The following is a 15,391-nucleotide window of genomic DNA, read 5'->3' on the forward strand; positions in this document are numbered from 1 at the left end:
TGATGAGGAATTGTAGCTCAATTGTTCAGTAAAAATTAATAAACAATTCGGAAATATAAACGCTATTTTTGCTTGAAATTAACACACTCTTGTGCCTCATTTAAAAAATTCGGAAAAATTCCGAAGGGTTTGGGGCTCGATAAAAAATATTCTTAGCCCTTCAGAAAAATCCTAAATTCCCTCAGTAATTGGATAGAACCGGAATGACAATGCTAGATCATTTATGTTTCGAGATATCCTCGAAAAAAAATTGTTAAACGCTCTCTCCGCGTAGGAGGCGTCAAAGGAATTAATAGATAATACCAGACCCAATCCCTTCCACCATGAATCATATTCCAACCCATGCAATGGTAAATTTTTGCAGTCTACTCACCATTACATCATGCTCCTCAGCCTTGACGCTCATTCTCTCACCTGGATTTTTCACATTTCAACACAACACTTTACACAACACTTTTATCACCAACACTAGACTCTAATTAAAAATTAAAAATCACCTACTCAGTTCATCGTTTGCTACTATTTTTTTTATTAATTCCACTTTAAATCGTTCACTACCTGGACATCGATGAATCACGTAAACACTTCAATCACTCACTCACAACTAATTAAAGTCATAAAAATATTTATTTATGTGTTTGTCAGCTTCAGTCAATGGAATCACACCAAAAAAACGAAGAATGATTATATCTGTTGATCAGGATCCCCAGTATTGTTGTTCCACTCTTCGTTTGAATCCACAAAACCCTCAGGCAATTGGCATGTTAAAATTCAAACTGATTACCTCGTAGATGATTCCCCCAAACATGTGAATTATTCCCCTCCTGATCGCGAGGAAGTACAGATGAGGTGTTACATACCGTTGGTAAGTTAACAGCAGTCAATAACATCCGGAGTAAGCCTCAAGGTCGTTAGAACCAATACATGTTTGGTGTTATTCGTAGACCCCTCAAGTCCTCTGCTCTCGTCTTGTTACGGTTTTGATGATTTTTCGGTCTTTCGGGGGCTCATCATGGTGAATAAAATTAGAGCAGTGTTAATTGACCTCAGTGGAACCTTGCACATCGATAATTCTGTGATTCCGGGGGCCGTGAGTGCCCTGAAAAGGCAGGTGATCGTCGCCATTTTGTAGGGGAGGGCAGGGGGCTAGCGGTGTAATAAACTGCCGAAGTGACAGGAACTCGAATTTCCACAAATTCTCTTCGTTTGGGGAGGTTGGAGGCTCAAAAGTGGTCGCCTCGACTTCCTTAACAGGATGAAAGGATCGTAGGACTAATTAGGACGTTTTGAGAAGGATAATTAATCGAAAATAATGAGTAGACGTGCGAGACGCGTAATAGCGCGAGTGTTACCGACCGCCATCTTGGCAGTACCGCCGCGCAGGCGCGTGGAGGGTAGCGCAAGCATCATGGCGGCGCTGAGACCCGCGAAACACCTCGAATTTGAAATCATTGCATTGCAAATATTTATTTTTCTCAGAGCGTTCTCGATCTGCTTTGTCGGGGGGGAGGAAAGAGGATTTGTGGAGGTGTAATTAACAAGAATTTGAGTTCAATCTGAAATAATAACATAAATTCAGTAATTTACGAACGTTAGGAAACATATAAAAGACGGTGAATTTCTCATAAAAACCTTCACTTCCAGGCTCCGTACGACCGACGTAAAAATTAAATTCGTTACGAACACAACGAAAGAATCAAAGTCCTGCCTCTACGATCGATTGAATAAACTCGGCTTCGATATTGCAAAAAATGAAATATTCAGTTCACTGGGGGCTGCGCGAGAGGTCTTACAGGCTCGCAAACTCAATCCCTTTCTCATGATTGACGATGCAGCGATGGAGGATTTTCAGGATCTGCAGAATCCGGATGGGGAATTCACTGCGGTCGTTGTGGGACTGGCACCAAAAAAATTCAATTATGATGAGATGAATCAAGCGTTTAGGTACCTTTCGAGAAGCCAGCGATGTGCAGGATTTTTTTTATAAATTTTCTAGAAAGAAAATTTTTATTTTTTATTTTTTTCCAATAACTGCGAAAAAATGTGCCGTAGGCTGTTGTTACAAGGGGCATCTCTGATCGCCATCCACGAGGGAAGATATTACAAACGTGGGGATGGACTCGCCCTGGGACCTGGTGCGTTCATCCGAGGCTTGGAGTATTCGGCGAACGTCAAAGCCGAAGTCATTGGAAAACCGACGAAAGGGTTTTTCGAAGCTGCACTGGGGGAAATAGCCCCTCAGGATGCTGTCATGATAGGGGATGTGAGGCCATGTGATATTTATTCAATCAAATAATTTATTTTTATTGACACCTGCGGGAAAATTTAGAAAAATAGCGTGTGATATGATTAATGAGTGCCTCGGTTTGAAATTATCTTCATTTAATTTTAATGAAATAACATTCTGGCTTCAAAGGAACATCCGAAATAAATAAAAACGGATTTTTTATATTTACAAGGACGTCAGGGACGACGTTGCCGGGGCCCAAGCAGCAGGCATCCGAGGCTTTCTGGTGCAGACTGGAAAATACCGTCCAGGAGATGAGACATCAATATCCCCCCCACCATCCAAAGTTGTTCCATCCTTCGTTGAAGCGGTAAATGAAGTTCTCAAAGAATTCCCAGAAGCGTAATACATGGACATTAATTCTACCCACCCCCCATTTATCGAAAAACAATAGAATGTAATTTATGAAGATGAAAAATTTGAATGTGAGCCATTATTCCCTATTTTTCCTCCATTTTCATCCGTGACATGTTTTTTTTACAATTTTATTAAACTAGAACTGAAATTATTCATCACTAAATTCTCTAGAAAACATTAATTAATTTTAATTTACAATTTTCCTCAATTACTGCCGAAATTCTGAGATTAATGTCAAGTAATTGATTAACCCAGACATATTTAAACCTCGGAATCTGTGAATAAAAAATATTTCATTAATAAAAATAGTTATTACACATGAAAAATCAAAAACCCAGGGAAATACCAGTGAATTCATATTTATTATGTTCAGTCGATCAAGTATGAGATTTTTCGGATTACATTATTCTCATCTGAGTAAAATTTGGCTGCCAGACAATGTTCAATAACTAGTGAATTGACATATTCCTCATTTCCCCATCAGATATATCCTCCCACTGACTTAGGCCAGAGGCAAATATTCACAAAAAAAATTATTCATCCAGCCCAGGAGACAAGCAAGTGAAATCAATCCAGTTGTGCACTTCGACAAATCAACAAATGATAATTCACATATTCGACGATTGAGAGCTCGTAGTGCGACACTATCCGCAAATAAACAGAACTTAATGGTATCATTGATCCTCACAATTTCGGAAGACAAATAGCGAACGAGTAAGAAAAACCCCTCGCATTGCGCAATATATTTTTCACTCTCAAGGAACTACTCTGAATAATTTTCAGTTTTTTCCATTTTCTGAGGGTATTCCCCAGGAAAATGTCTTCCCTCTCACAGCTGTTCTAAAAAAACAGTGAAAATTATGGATATTTACAGTACGATACGATAAACTCATAACGGAAATGACGAAACGTCTATCAATAATCAATCACCCATCAGTCCCAGAGGGATGAAAATTCCCCCCTCACGTACCAATTGTGCATTCTCAACGTCTAGATTCACATAACTGAGCCGGCGATAATTATCTACTTGATTAATTCCCTTATGCCTCGCGGTAATCAGTAGAAATATTGGAGAAATAGTATATCCAAGGGTGTTCCCAAGTGTTCCTTGTCAAAATCATTCCAACAACACCCAGTGACATTACTAACGACAACTAGTGATGTATCTCTACTCATCGGATCATATTCCAGTTAAAAATAAATTATTATCTGGACACCAATGGCTTAGCTCTTGGAAAATAACTCTCGTTATTTTCTGAACACTCTCCATCCTCCCTTTTGTAGATTTTTTTTGGCAACATTGAGGCGTACTGAGGACGATACTCATCGTCCAATTACTCACGTTCAATCTCGTTTATTCTTCACGTCTTTTTTTTTATCACTTCGCCACGGCACAGAACCAGGCACACTTCAGAGGACCATTGCTTGTTACGCCACATCCTAACTATTTGGCTGAACGATAGTAGAGTGTGAGATCTGCCGAATTTTTCCAAATGAAATGCTTGACCTAAAAGTGAAATTGATTTTTTTTAGCAAAAAAAAATTGATAGATTCAGGAGTAAAGTAGTAAAAATAAATGGTATTATCCATGATGCACGGAAATAAATAATAAAAACAGTAAAAAAAATATTTAATTCTCACCGTTCGTAAATCCATCGAAGGATCCAACACTTGATCATTGCAGAGTAGTTCCACCTTTTCTTCAGCAAGCGATGAATTATCAGCATTGGAATCAGTATTGGCACGATCTCCAGCTGGTGAACCACCGGACACAGTGTTTCCACCGCCAGCCACTGAGCCAGAGTCACTCCCTGCCCCCAGAACTTTGTCATAAACATGCTCAACAACTTTGCGAACTTGAATGAAGTCGTTGGCAATCAATCGATCCCTGTAAAAATTAAATCGAGGTGATTAGTTATATTGGTTTCATTTGAGAGAATCGGGTTGAACTATCACGTACTTTTTACAATTTTTGAAGCCGCAAGACGGATGGGGCGACAGGTGAAATGGAATTTTTATAAATTTAGGCAAATTTTTGTCTACGACGATGTCAACTACCCATGAGGGAACTGTCTCGTTCAGAAGGGCTCTTTCTGTCTCCCCAGCAGCGTCTCGCACCAGCAATCTGTACAGGGTCTTGCCACCGACTTCACTGAAATTAAAATTGTAAAAATCCAAAAATGAGATTTAAAGAATGTTATCATTTCAAATTTATCAAAATAAAGAGTTCTATCTCTTGAGGCAGTACCTGAAAATTACAGGCGTATGTCCTGGCACCGAGAAATAAGAATTTCCATCCCTCGAATGTGCCTGTCCCGTTCCATCATTACTGTTCGCCTCGTTCTCCTCATCCGCGTGAATGGGCTTCCACCAGTGCTCGAGTAGTGCTTGTAACAGTAAATTACCGTAATTGACTTTTTGATCGACACTATCATTGTCAGTAATTCCAGTATCACGTGCTGAAACCCACGCCGAGAAGCAGTCGTTCTCGTCTTGTGCGAGATGAATGGTCAGCATTCCAGTTTTTAAATCGACATTAAACCAGCTGGGAATGTACACCATTTTGTTTCTCTTCTTCACTTCCTGATCGAAATCCACTCGTCCGAGATCCTCGACTTTGCAGGCCTTAAGAACGTCGTAGAGGGCGACATTCTCCTCGGTGTCTTTCGTGAGGACATACCTCCTGTCGTTTAGAATTACGTGATGTCTTATTGCTGGACCACCGAGTATTCTCTGCACAGGTTCTGTACTGCGAGGGACCATTCCCCCTGGGCCAACACTTGCTGCGTCAACGCAGTAGTCACCGCACTGCCAGTCCTTTTGATTTATCAACTGAAAATTTATGATCAAAATGATTTTTTACAATATTTTTCCCTTTCTCCTCTCACTAATTAATAAATAAATCTCAACCAACTGAACAGTCCTCGCAAAGTTAAATAGATAAATTGAGTGAATGATGGGAATTAATAAATAAAACAAAGTAATTAACCCAATTAAATAATCAATCGTGTTTACCCAATTGTTAATAGTGGATTCACTGGTGGCAACCCAGATGCTGGACTGATCAGGTGTCATAACCATCTTGAGAACAGGTGCCCTCTCCTCGCAGATGACAGTGTACCTGTCAGGATTCCTCAGTTCCGTCATTATGACCTTCTTGTCCCGTCCCCCTGATATGACATGACTGAATGTGTCTGTGGCAAGCAATGCCCAGACCCCCTCAGTGTGTACTCTGAATGTCTGTACGCACATTTGCTGTGCCAATGACCACAATTTTATTGTACCATCGGAGCTCGCCGACAGGCACTGGCTCCCATCACGATTCAGAACAAGGGCTTTAATGTTGTCAGCATGACCACGAAGTTTCATCAATTTGTTGCACGTTCTGGGATCCCACACCCTCAACACCTTTTCTGTACTACCACTGATGATCACCGTCCCCGGAGGATTCATGGCTAGACTGTATATGGAGTCTTTGTTTCCGGCTAACGAGGAAGCTGTAATTTAAGGTCAAACCCCTGTGATTTTGATTCTAAATCTCCCCAGAAAGTAATTTTATGACTGAAAAAAATGTCAAAAGGCCAAACAAAACATAAACATGACGTCCACATCCTCACTCACTTACTCGTCACAGTATTATTGCTGGCTGTCAAAGCTGTCAGGGTATTGACATCCCAGAGGAAGATTTGTCTGTCCAATCCAGCACTGGCCACTTGCTCTTTTTCTTTGGCATAAGCAAGAGCCTTGACATAATCCTTGTGAGTTCTCAGCGTGGACATGCAGAAGCCCTTGTGGGCGTTCCACACCTTCACCGTGGTGTCTGAGCTAGCCGATATGAGGTTCTTTCCTCCACAGCACAAAACAATATCGTTAACCCAATCCGTGTGGTGCTCCATCGACTGATTGAACGGCTCCTTCATATTTTTGCAATTCCATATTCTAATAATACTATCTCTACCAGCTGAGTAGAGCCGGTGCAGGACTGGGTCGTACTGGAGGGAGTTCACCCCGGCACGGTGTCTTCTCTCGACTTCATCGCGAATAACCATCGATACCTTTGGAATAAATTTCATCAATAGCATCAGCGATTATCAATAAACTAAAATCATAGAATTTTATTCTGGACTCAATTGTGAATATCTCTGGACCAGACGATGCGATTTGGGCGAATCACATGGCAATTTAAAGATTATAGAATGCCCGTCAAAATGAAAAAAAAATGTGGAGTTTCGACTCTGCCGTTTTTTAGATATCGACTTTGAAAGAACGGCCGATTTATCTCACTTTCTCCTGATTGTTAATTAGAACAGATGAAGACACATTAGCGGTATCTCCTAATTAAATGGTACAATTCGAGCCAGTGACCTCTCAGTCGAAGACTGAAAAATAGTCTTCAGAATAAAAACAAACGAAAGTTCAGACTATCGATCCCGATCTACAATCGACTAAAAACATTAGAAATTTCGTTGTGACACTTAATCAACAATCTCACCTGAACTTTCTTCCGGGCATTCTGCCCACCTGTCTTGTGTGCAGCCATCGATATCCACCAGCTTGAATCCCTCTACAGAATCCACGACATATGACCTGACACCACATGCACTCCACAAATCCTATCCTGTTGGGGCAACAACCAACAAATGTGCGACGACCATCGCCAATTAACAAATGACTCTTAGACTCGGATATGAAAGTTTTCCAGTGCCGGTTTGATAGTTCCTCTTTCCCTCACAGTCACTCACACACACCCACCACTTGATAAACTATTCAAAAAGAGCAGGGCGTAAGTCCTTGAAGGCTCACAGTGTTCAATTCTTTAATTCATTCCCAGGGTAGTGGCAAAGATCGTGTTGACAATTTCACCAGAATGCCAAAAAAATGGCGATATTATGGTACGAATAATCATGAGGAGACTTCCTCCATCTCGAACGTCACCGCGAATAACCGATTTATGAGGAGTTATGGTCAAACTCAAGGTCCTTCTCATGCAATCGATGGAAAATCAGTCGATTGATATTTACGCATTTGCCGGTTTTTAACTGTTTTTTTTTTCGAGGTTTGAGCATGGGGTGACCACACTCAAGTTTGTTGTGCACTGAACAATGGACCTGGGTGGCGGGGTAAGGGGAAGTTCGAGAAATGGTGGAGGGGGATTCTGGAAACACCTGCCGTGGGTATGAGTCGACGAGAATCTCCTCGATTCTCTCGATATATTTTTGGTGTGATGTTCGCCTCCATAGAGGTCACCACCTCCGATTTCTCGCTTGGCGCCATTACGCACCCCTGTGTTAGTTATTTTTTCCATTTGCGACCCCCCGCAGGCTAAGGAACTAGGGGGTCACTTGGACAACGCCACTGACGCCATCTGTTGATCAACACCAACTCCCATTTCCTCATTTCATGCCGACTAATATCGCGACACCATCATGGCGATGATTACAATTTACGTGTGATTTAGGGAGAAATTGAGAAAATACGGTATCATTTGACATTGAGTTCAATAGTTTTTTTGGAAATACTTTAATTTTCACTGAGTGGGGAATACATCGACTCATTAATTCAAGTCAACACCAAAGGGTTGAGGTTGTGTAAACAGATTTTGTGTACGAGGGAGGACGTCGCCCAATAAAAGGTGAATATTTGTTCAGTTAGAAATGTTGACGTATTCCTTTGGCTTTTACTCAACCGCGAGATTATTCATGCATGAAGTTTCATTTTTTATTCATCACTCGATTGTTTATTTCCCCTGTTTTTCAACACTCAATCAGCTTTGACAATTTTGGGGTATTGAACGTACGAACAGATGTCTTAACATTTCCCTATTAAACACCAATTTAATTCCAATTAATCAGTACTCGTCAGTTTGACAGTGTTTTATTGTTATTCTCATCTATTAATTTATTTATGGAAAATTAGTGCTATTTCCCGACGTTTTTTGAGTTGAAGCCCACGAATAATCACTCCTTAATGATTTTTTTGTTTCCCTTTCCCCCTACAAAATTTTATACTAAATCAATAGTTATTAACATTATTATGCCTTTTTCCTGTCTATTTATCTATTTATTTTCAATCGTAAAGTCCCAAGAGCTCGTCTCACTCGTCTCAACAATCAAAACTAAAAATACCCTCTAAAAAATCGTAAATAAATGCCAAATAATCATTCATCCCCCTATTACCTTTTTCTGATCTTTAACGAAGCCCATGAAAACTCGTCTTTATTTATTGTCTCCATTATTCACCCAGAAATCATCGGAATCATCACTATGAGCTCAGGGAGGCCAATAAAATGTGTTGTCGTTGGAGATGGAACTGTAGGAAAAACTTGTATGTTGATATCGTACACGACAGACAGTTTTCCTGGTGAATATGTGCCTACAGTGTGAGTAAAAATAATTATCTACATCATTAATTGTTTATGACCTTGACCAGAACACCAGAAACTTCTAATCGAACCTGCAAACTCTGAATTTCCCCAAAAATCAATCACAAATAATTTTTATCCCCTGAGATTATTATTCACACCATTTCTGTAAATCCTGACATTTATATTTCCCTCCCTCCCTCTTCCTCCCTCCACCCCTTAATTTTTTACGAATGAGATGAACTACTAGGGGTATCTAATAATAGTTCAGTGACATGTCATGAGTGTTCCACAGGAAGTTATTTATCGCGATGTGATTTTTTGCCCGTTTCTCGACGTTCTCCCAGTGATTCATGAAAATGACAATTGCAGATTCGACAATTACTCGGCACCAATGGTGGTAGATAGCATACCAGTTAGCCTGGGCCTGTGGGACACTGCTGGTCAGGAGGATTATGACAGGTTGCGCCCATTATCCTATCCTCAGACAGATGTTTTCCTGATATGTTTCTCGGTAACGAGTCCATCGTCCTTTGAGAATGTCACGAGCAAGTGGTATCCGGAGATAAAACATCACTGCCCTGACGCACCTATGATACTCGTTGGTACAAAAATTGATTTGCGCGATGATCGGGAGACACTCACTGCCCTGGCTGAGCAGGGATTGAGTGCGATAAAAAGGGAGCAAGGACAAAAATTAGCGAATAAAGTGAGTAGTGGGAGATTGAGGTTATGTTTGGAAAATGAATGGAATTAATTGATTTTGTGAATTTATGTAGTATTTATTCGTTTAGTTGGTCATTTGAGAATATTTTTCAGCCCCGAATTGAATTTTTCCAAAGCCAAGTGACACTTGAAATGATTCGGGCACATGTCTAGAGTCAAAAGCCTCATTCAATCCCATTCACTCACTCACTCCCTCATGTTTCCCAGATACGTGCCGGCAAGTATATGGAATGCTCAGCCCTGACGCAGCGTGGCCTGAAGAATGTGTTCGAGGAAGCAGTCAGAGCTGTCCTCCTTCCAGAGCCCCAGAAGCGCCGTCAAAGAAGATGCGTCATGTTGTAAAGGTATATATAGCCCTCAAGCCACCATCTTAGAGTATATTTTAAAAGAATATTGTTGAAGACGACGGGCAGAGGAAATATCAACAATTCAATCGTTTAATGAGTTCAGTCAATTCCCTTGCAAAGTTGAAAATTTACTGTTGGAAGCTGTCCGACTCAAATTGACACATTTCAACTAACAATTTTTTAAAATACTTGACGAATGATTTTTCATTCAACACCTCAACCAGTGATTGAGGATCAATTGACAATTACGTGATAGTAATTATCAAATCTCGTGGGAATCTCCATTTCCGTCATCTTCCGTACAATGAATTTTCGTGCACAATTGTATTTGCACAATTTTATATTCTCTAAGAGCCTCTTGTTTCGTGTTGTACATCATTTATTTCACTTGTGCATCCGGAGAAGTGAAGTCTGAAGCAAATAAAATCCTATAGATTTTTTTTTGATGATTACAACCACTCCATCTGCTGATTTTTATGGAATTCCTTCAATTAAACGACCGAAAAACGCGTTTTTTTAATTAAAAAAAATTGCTGATTCAAAAAACATTTCTCTGGATGCAACAAACGTGCCATAGGAGAAATAAATAATTCGATAACGAAAGAAGAACGATTATTTCGAGACAATACCGACATTAAAATCAACTCAAGGATGTCATGAGCATATCAAGATTTGTTTCAATGACATTGAAGCACTTCCTCGATTTTTCTAAAGAAATTCACAGCCCCCCACTGTCAAATGACATGTCCATGACATCCTCAGCCCTCACTCACCAAAAAGACTGCACTCATGGGAGCATAACTGCCACATGACAATGATCATTAGAAAAGACTTGATAAATCATCGAATTGTCTCAATATTAAACTTGTCATTGGACTTTAGCACCTAGAATCAGACCTAAAAGTACCTCTCGACGTTTGAGATTTTTCTCTATTACAATTATTTTTGTATTTAAACGGACGATTATCAATTACTCAAGTGTAACTACGCCACTATCTTCAAATTCAACGATTAAAAAATACCACTCAATCAAAAACAGTTGTTTCTAGACCTAATGTGAACAATGGGAACATTGAACGAATATTCATGGCAATTTAAAAATAAAAAACAACGACGTTTGTATAGATTATAAGGGATGAGGAAAAAAAATGAACTCAAATCTTTCCCCGACAATTGTAAAATTAATTAAATAATTAATTAATTTCTCAAAATACTCTGGATCCATTGGGTCACGGTTAAGCCATGAGCTCAGGCATTACAGATGAACAATGATATTATAACGGTGAGATACGATTGGCTGAGCTAGTTTCAGGTACCTCAACAGTGAATTAATATTCCTGTACTTGAAAACATGCTATTTTTTTATATTTAAAAAACAAAATGCTTAGAGATGCAAATTGATGTGAATGATATTTTCACTCTTTTGCCTTATTGATATCTAATGAGAGATGACATATTCTATACAATTCCCGTGCGAAATTTAATGAAAATTGAATAACAGGAGATGAAAGAATTGAAATATTGAGATATTGTAATAATATTGAAATATTGAGGCATAATAATGCTATTTGAATGTATATAATGTAGCATAGAGAAATAATTGTATTTCTGAATTTCAATGATTTGACTAAATTGTCGGCTTTTTCATATCATTTATCGTCTGGGGATATCCGAGTACTAATTAATCTGCGAGAAAATTGATCTGCTTTTGCACTCATTTTACTATTTAAATTTCGGAGGTCTGAATTCTAATATCAGCACTGAACTGTTAAAAAATATTTTTCGTCTGGAAAAATAATTTAATAACATTCAGTTTCTCACTGGAAGTCCGTGTTACGCTAATAAGGAATTTAAATAATTTCAATTATTTATTTGGAAACGGTGATTGTTTGAAAAGATTCTCGTGAGCATTAAATAATTTATGAACACTTGGATATCCTGGATGATCCATACGAATCAAAAATTTACGACAATGATAATTTCGTTTTATTCACGTTTTATGGAGCATTACAGTTTTTTCCTTCATTTGAGAACAAAAAGTTAGAGTTAGGAGAGGAATGAAATTTGGTGCTCTTCCCAGACCTCCAAAAAAAGTATATTCAGACTTATATGAAAGAGATCTATCAATTCCCTCTCCTGATACCAAACTGAGAATTTAAAAAATTTTATAGATCAGACTGATGAAACAGAAAGCATTATCTTGTAATTAGACTAAAAAAGTATGAATTTATCGTATCAAATCATTAACACGATACATTTCTTTAGTGTAAGTAGTGGATTTATTTAAGAATGTTGATGAGTCAATGGAGGCAGTGTCATAAGTTAGATAACTGCTCATTAGGGGGTAGGAGCTACTGAATTATCAAATTATTTGTGCTTTACACTTGATTTTTCTTAACTGAATGTTTTCTAATCGAATTATCCCCTGACGAAGTGACACATTTGAATCAAATAAGTTTATTATCCCCCAATTTTCGGATTATTTCGTGGAATGAAGGAGACGAGTGATTAATTCGAGGATTATTAACTAAATTAGATAATAAAAACAATGAATGATAAATAAATTCATTGATTTGTTCGGTTGGAACGTTTGAAGCGTTCGATAAGTCATTAATTTAACGAAAATTCACATCAAAGATGAAAAATTTATTTCATTGAAGTGAATCACTTCTCTGGATGCATGAAAAATTTATTAAATTTATGATCATTTATTAATGTCATTGGAGTAACCACGATCAATTAAAATGCTTATGCAGAATTGCTAATGAACCAAAGTTACATACTCATGACAATTAATTTTAATTTCCTTTTATAAATACGTAAAAACTAGAGATGATACCATAGATAAATGAGTGAATCATGAATTATTCTAGTCAGAATGAAGCTGCTTCTCAATTTTATTTTATCGTAATTAAGTTGTTTGAGTTTGTCGATTAACAGCTGCCATTCTAACTGTGGTCGCTCCGATGATTATAAAAATGATGAATGAAAAAAAAAAATATTCAAATTAATACGTCACTGGATAACTGAATACACTTGAGTTTTTAGCACAAAAAGAGTTAATTTGAGATGAATAAAAAAATGTGAATTTTTATTTGTCTATTTAATAAAACGTCTTCGATTCGTCAGTTTGTTCGTGTGAGGCAGCTAATGGGATGACTAGTGATGTTTCATGAGAAATTTTCTCAATCATTCGCCATAGTTATTGTGATTCCGTTTGATAAATTCCAACTTAGTATTATGAACGTTCGAGTCCTCTCATACTGCCTAATTTTGTATTTTAACGAATTGAAAAAATGAACTGGAAATTAAATTTCAATATTCACTTTTAGTTTTAGTTTTATTCTCACTGAGAGCCAAAACGAATTACAAATGCTAATGAATAATCTCACAAAAACGAATGCATGTTCTGTAAACTTACTAGGATGCATTTATTTTTTATTTATATGTATTTTCAAGATGAAACTTTTTAAAATATACATTGTAAACGGTCATTACTGTGTCACAATTATTGTACCCCTTCGAATTTCCTGAAAAAAAAAAAAATTCCTCAACTCCTGCCCAGTCCTGAGACCAATGATGACGTGCATCTTCCAGCTGATGCAAGAATGCCATCTCCAAAGATGGCGGACGTGAGTCAATTCGAGTCGCTGTTAGTAGGTTTTACGAGTCATCCCTGGAATATGGTGAACGTCTACCGAAAACCCACTGACTCTTCGGCATTTCCGGTCATGGCCCACTTCGGGGTAATTCAGAACGAGAGGCTCAGATCGATTCGGGTCCGGATTTAGAGATAAATGAGAACCTGCGCTGTTTTCTAGCTCGCGAGTCTCTTTACAAGAGACAGAAAACGTCCTTTCAAGGTATTTTCCTCGGCGCGATGACGTGGTGGGGCTCTCCAGCGTCATTGGGGGGGGTTATTTGAGGTTAGAAACGCTTGAGTATTCGATAAAACGTTTTATTTTTATCTTATCGGTCTTCCAAGGAAAGGAAAAATTCTCGTGTCTTTACTCTTGACGTCAATGGTGGAAATACCTTAACAAATATCCGTTCAACCGACGTTTTCTGTACAAATTGGAGGAAAATCATCGGGGCTCGATAAATTTCAGGGAAACGAGTCGACTCGATATTTCAATTTTTCGTGTCTTCAACTTAAATGAAGAGTTGAAGCTGTTAATATCATCTCCAACTCACATCACCGACAATCATTAAAATCATGTCGCGACGTTTGACGCAAGCGTGACTCCTCGGCTATCGACTGTCCTAGATGTGCTCTTACGAAACGCCTAAGAATCACCTTATCGCTTCAATAAAAAGTCGAACTACTCCATATGGTTGGTACCCGGTGAAGTACCGGGTACTGAACGTGATTCCAAAGGAACATCTAAACTAAATATCGTGGTCATCATGCATCAAGATCATTAGCATTTCCAACTGAGCCTTATAAATAAAATATGATAATTTTCCTTATCAATTTTTATCTTACGACCTTACGTTATCGACTCAATCATTAAATCGTCGAGTCGCTAAGACCGTTTTATTGATAAAATAATAATGAGAGAGAAAGACACAATTAAAAAAATTCGTGCAGCCACTTGTATTCCAGTTCCTCTTAATTACGACAGGTACAGTCTTATTATTATTTCTGACGGAATTCGTCGCAAGAAGCTTCCGTCCGGCGATCGCCCGGGGCTCTTCAGCCTTGTTAACATAATCTGTAAATCCGTTTTACATTTATCGTTATAAAAAATTCCTTCCGGCCAATGGCGTGAGGCACTGGTTAACGTACGGTTAAGGATAAGGTTGCGAGAGGTGCTGAGTCACGAGAAATTCGTGGCCTTCATACAGCGATCACATAAGGGATCCAATTAATTGATAAAAATAATGATAACAATAATGTGAAGAGCCCCTCGAGTGATTAGATTTGGGAGGAAAAGAAAAGTGATATTTAATGAAATATATATTCTTAATTATTTATGATTATTCATTCTGTCGTTTACCTGAGGTCTCGTCCATCTTGTTCGCATCCAAAGGGAGGGGACGTCAATAATTTAACACTGAAAATAAATAATAATTCTTTCAGTGAAAAAACGTCTGGAAAAAATTAAAAACAAGTTGTCCAATGGAAGTTTTGAATAGTCAGGTGTTGGAAATAAATATGATTGGCAGAATAATATCTTCTTTCTCAGTGGATTAACTCTGTCACAGTCAAGTGAGGCATCTTGACCTCTTGACCGCTGACGACAAAAGAAGGAAGAAAAATTATTCAGCCAAACGTTAACATTGTCGTTGAGGAAATTGGGAATTACCGAG

At 38.4% G+C, this 15,391-nt stretch overlaps 4 protein-coding genes across 6 annotated transcripts in view; 2 read left to right on the plus strand and 2 right to left on the minus strand.

Annotated features, from left to right (window-relative positions):
* Positions 1-839, minus strand: part of Rhogef3 (Rho guanine nucleotide exchange factor 3) — a 47,783-nt gene extending 46,944 nt beyond the window's left edge. For both annotated transcript variants that reach the window (XM_064131703.1, XM_064131701.1), the window contains exon 1: positions 374-839. The gene's annotated coding sequence lies outside the window, so the exon portion shown is untranslated. The remainder of the gene's footprint in view (positions 1-373) is intronic.
* Positions 840-973: 134 nt separating this feature from the next.
* Positions 974-3,300, plus strand: LOC135167973 (haloacid dehalogenase-like hydrolase domain-containing protein 2). Its single transcript, XM_064131734.1, has 4 exons — positions 974-1,107; positions 1,645-1,944; positions 2,053-2,263; positions 2,460-3,300. Exons 1-4 carry the CDS (start codon positions 1,013-1,015, stop codon positions 2,631-2,633), a joined length of 780 nt encoding a protein of 259 aa, XP_063987804.1. The 5' UTR covers positions 974-1,012; the 3' UTR covers positions 2,634-3,300.
* Positions 3,301-3,920: 620 nt separating this feature from the next.
* On the minus strand, positions 3,921-7,770 carry LOC135167969 (WD repeat-containing protein 48). The gene is made up of 7 exons (XM_064131726.1): positions 7,137-7,770; positions 6,270-6,699; positions 5,660-6,141; positions 4,893-5,476; positions 4,605-4,796; positions 4,286-4,532; positions 3,921-4,151 (listed from the first exon to the last, which is right to left on the minus strand). The coding sequence occupies exons 1-7, from the start codon at positions 7,182-7,184 to the stop codon at positions 4,089-4,091; spliced, it is 2,046 nt and encodes a 681-aa protein (XP_063987796.1). The 5' UTR covers positions 7,185-7,770; the 3' UTR covers positions 3,921-4,088.
* Positions 7,771-8,026: 256 nt separating this feature from the next.
* On the plus strand, positions 8,027-13,572 carry LOC135167974 (ras-related C3 botulinum toxin substrate 1-like). 2 transcript variants are annotated; one of them, XM_064131736.1, is made up of 4 exons: positions 8,027-8,276; positions 8,888-9,023; positions 9,378-9,714; positions 9,825-9,965. In XM_064131736.1, the coding sequence occupies exons 2-4, from the start codon at positions 8,908-8,910 to the stop codon at positions 9,882-9,884; spliced, it is 513 nt and encodes a 170-aa protein (XP_063987806.1). In that variant the 5' UTR covers positions 8,027-8,276; positions 8,888-8,907; the 3' UTR covers positions 9,885-9,965. The 2 variants fall into 2 exon arrangements, with proteins under 2 accessions (XP_063987806.1, XP_063987805.1); XM_064131735.1 differs by having other exon boundaries at positions 8,034-8,276; positions 9,939-13,572.
* Positions 13,573-15,391: the final 1,819 nt, after the last annotated feature.

This window comes from Diachasmimorpha longicaudata, chromosome 12 (assembly GCF_034640455.1).
Source record: "Diachasmimorpha longicaudata isolate KC_UGA_2023 chromosome 12, iyDiaLong2, whole genome shotgun sequence".
Taxonomy (NCBI): Eukaryota; Metazoa; Arthropoda; class Insecta; order Hymenoptera; family Braconidae; genus Diachasmimorpha; species Diachasmimorpha longicaudata.

Coding starts and splice junctions, on each gene's coding strand:
- LOC135167969 (XM_064131726.1), bottom strand. CDS start 7,184: ATGGCTGCACACAAGACAGGTGGGCAGAATGCCCGGAAGAAAGTTCAG. Junction 6,142..6,269: donor CAGCAATAATACTGTGACGA/GTAAGTGAGTGA, acceptor CTTAAATTACAG/CTTCCTCGTTAGCCGGAAAC. Junction 4,152..4,285: donor CTTCGATGGATTTACGAACG/GTGAGAATTAAA, acceptor TTTCACTTTTAG/GTCAAGCATTTCATTTGGAA.
- LOC135167974 (XM_064131735.1), top strand. CDS start 8,908: ATGAGCTCAGGGAGGCCAATAAAATGTGTTGTCGTTGGAGATGGAACT. Junction 9,024..9,377: donor GGTGAATATGTGCCTACAGT/GTGAGTAAAAAT, acceptor TGACAATTGCAG/ATTCGACAATTACTCGGCAC. Junction 9,715..9,938: donor GACAAAAATTAGCGAATAAA/GTGAGTAGTGGG, acceptor CATGTTTCCCAG/ATACGTGCCGGCAAGTATAT.
- LOC135167973 (XM_064131734.1), top strand. CDS start 1,013: ATGGTGAATAAAATTAGAGCAGTGTTAATTGACCTCAGTGGAACCTTG. Junction 1,108..1,644: donor GCCGTGAGTGCCCTGAAAAG/GCAGGTGATCGT, acceptor CTTCACTTCCAG/GCTCCGTACGACCGACGTAA. Junction 1,945..2,052: donor GAGATGAATCAAGCGTTTAG/GTACCTTTCGAG, acceptor AATGTGCCGTAG/GCTGTTGTTACAAGGGGCAT.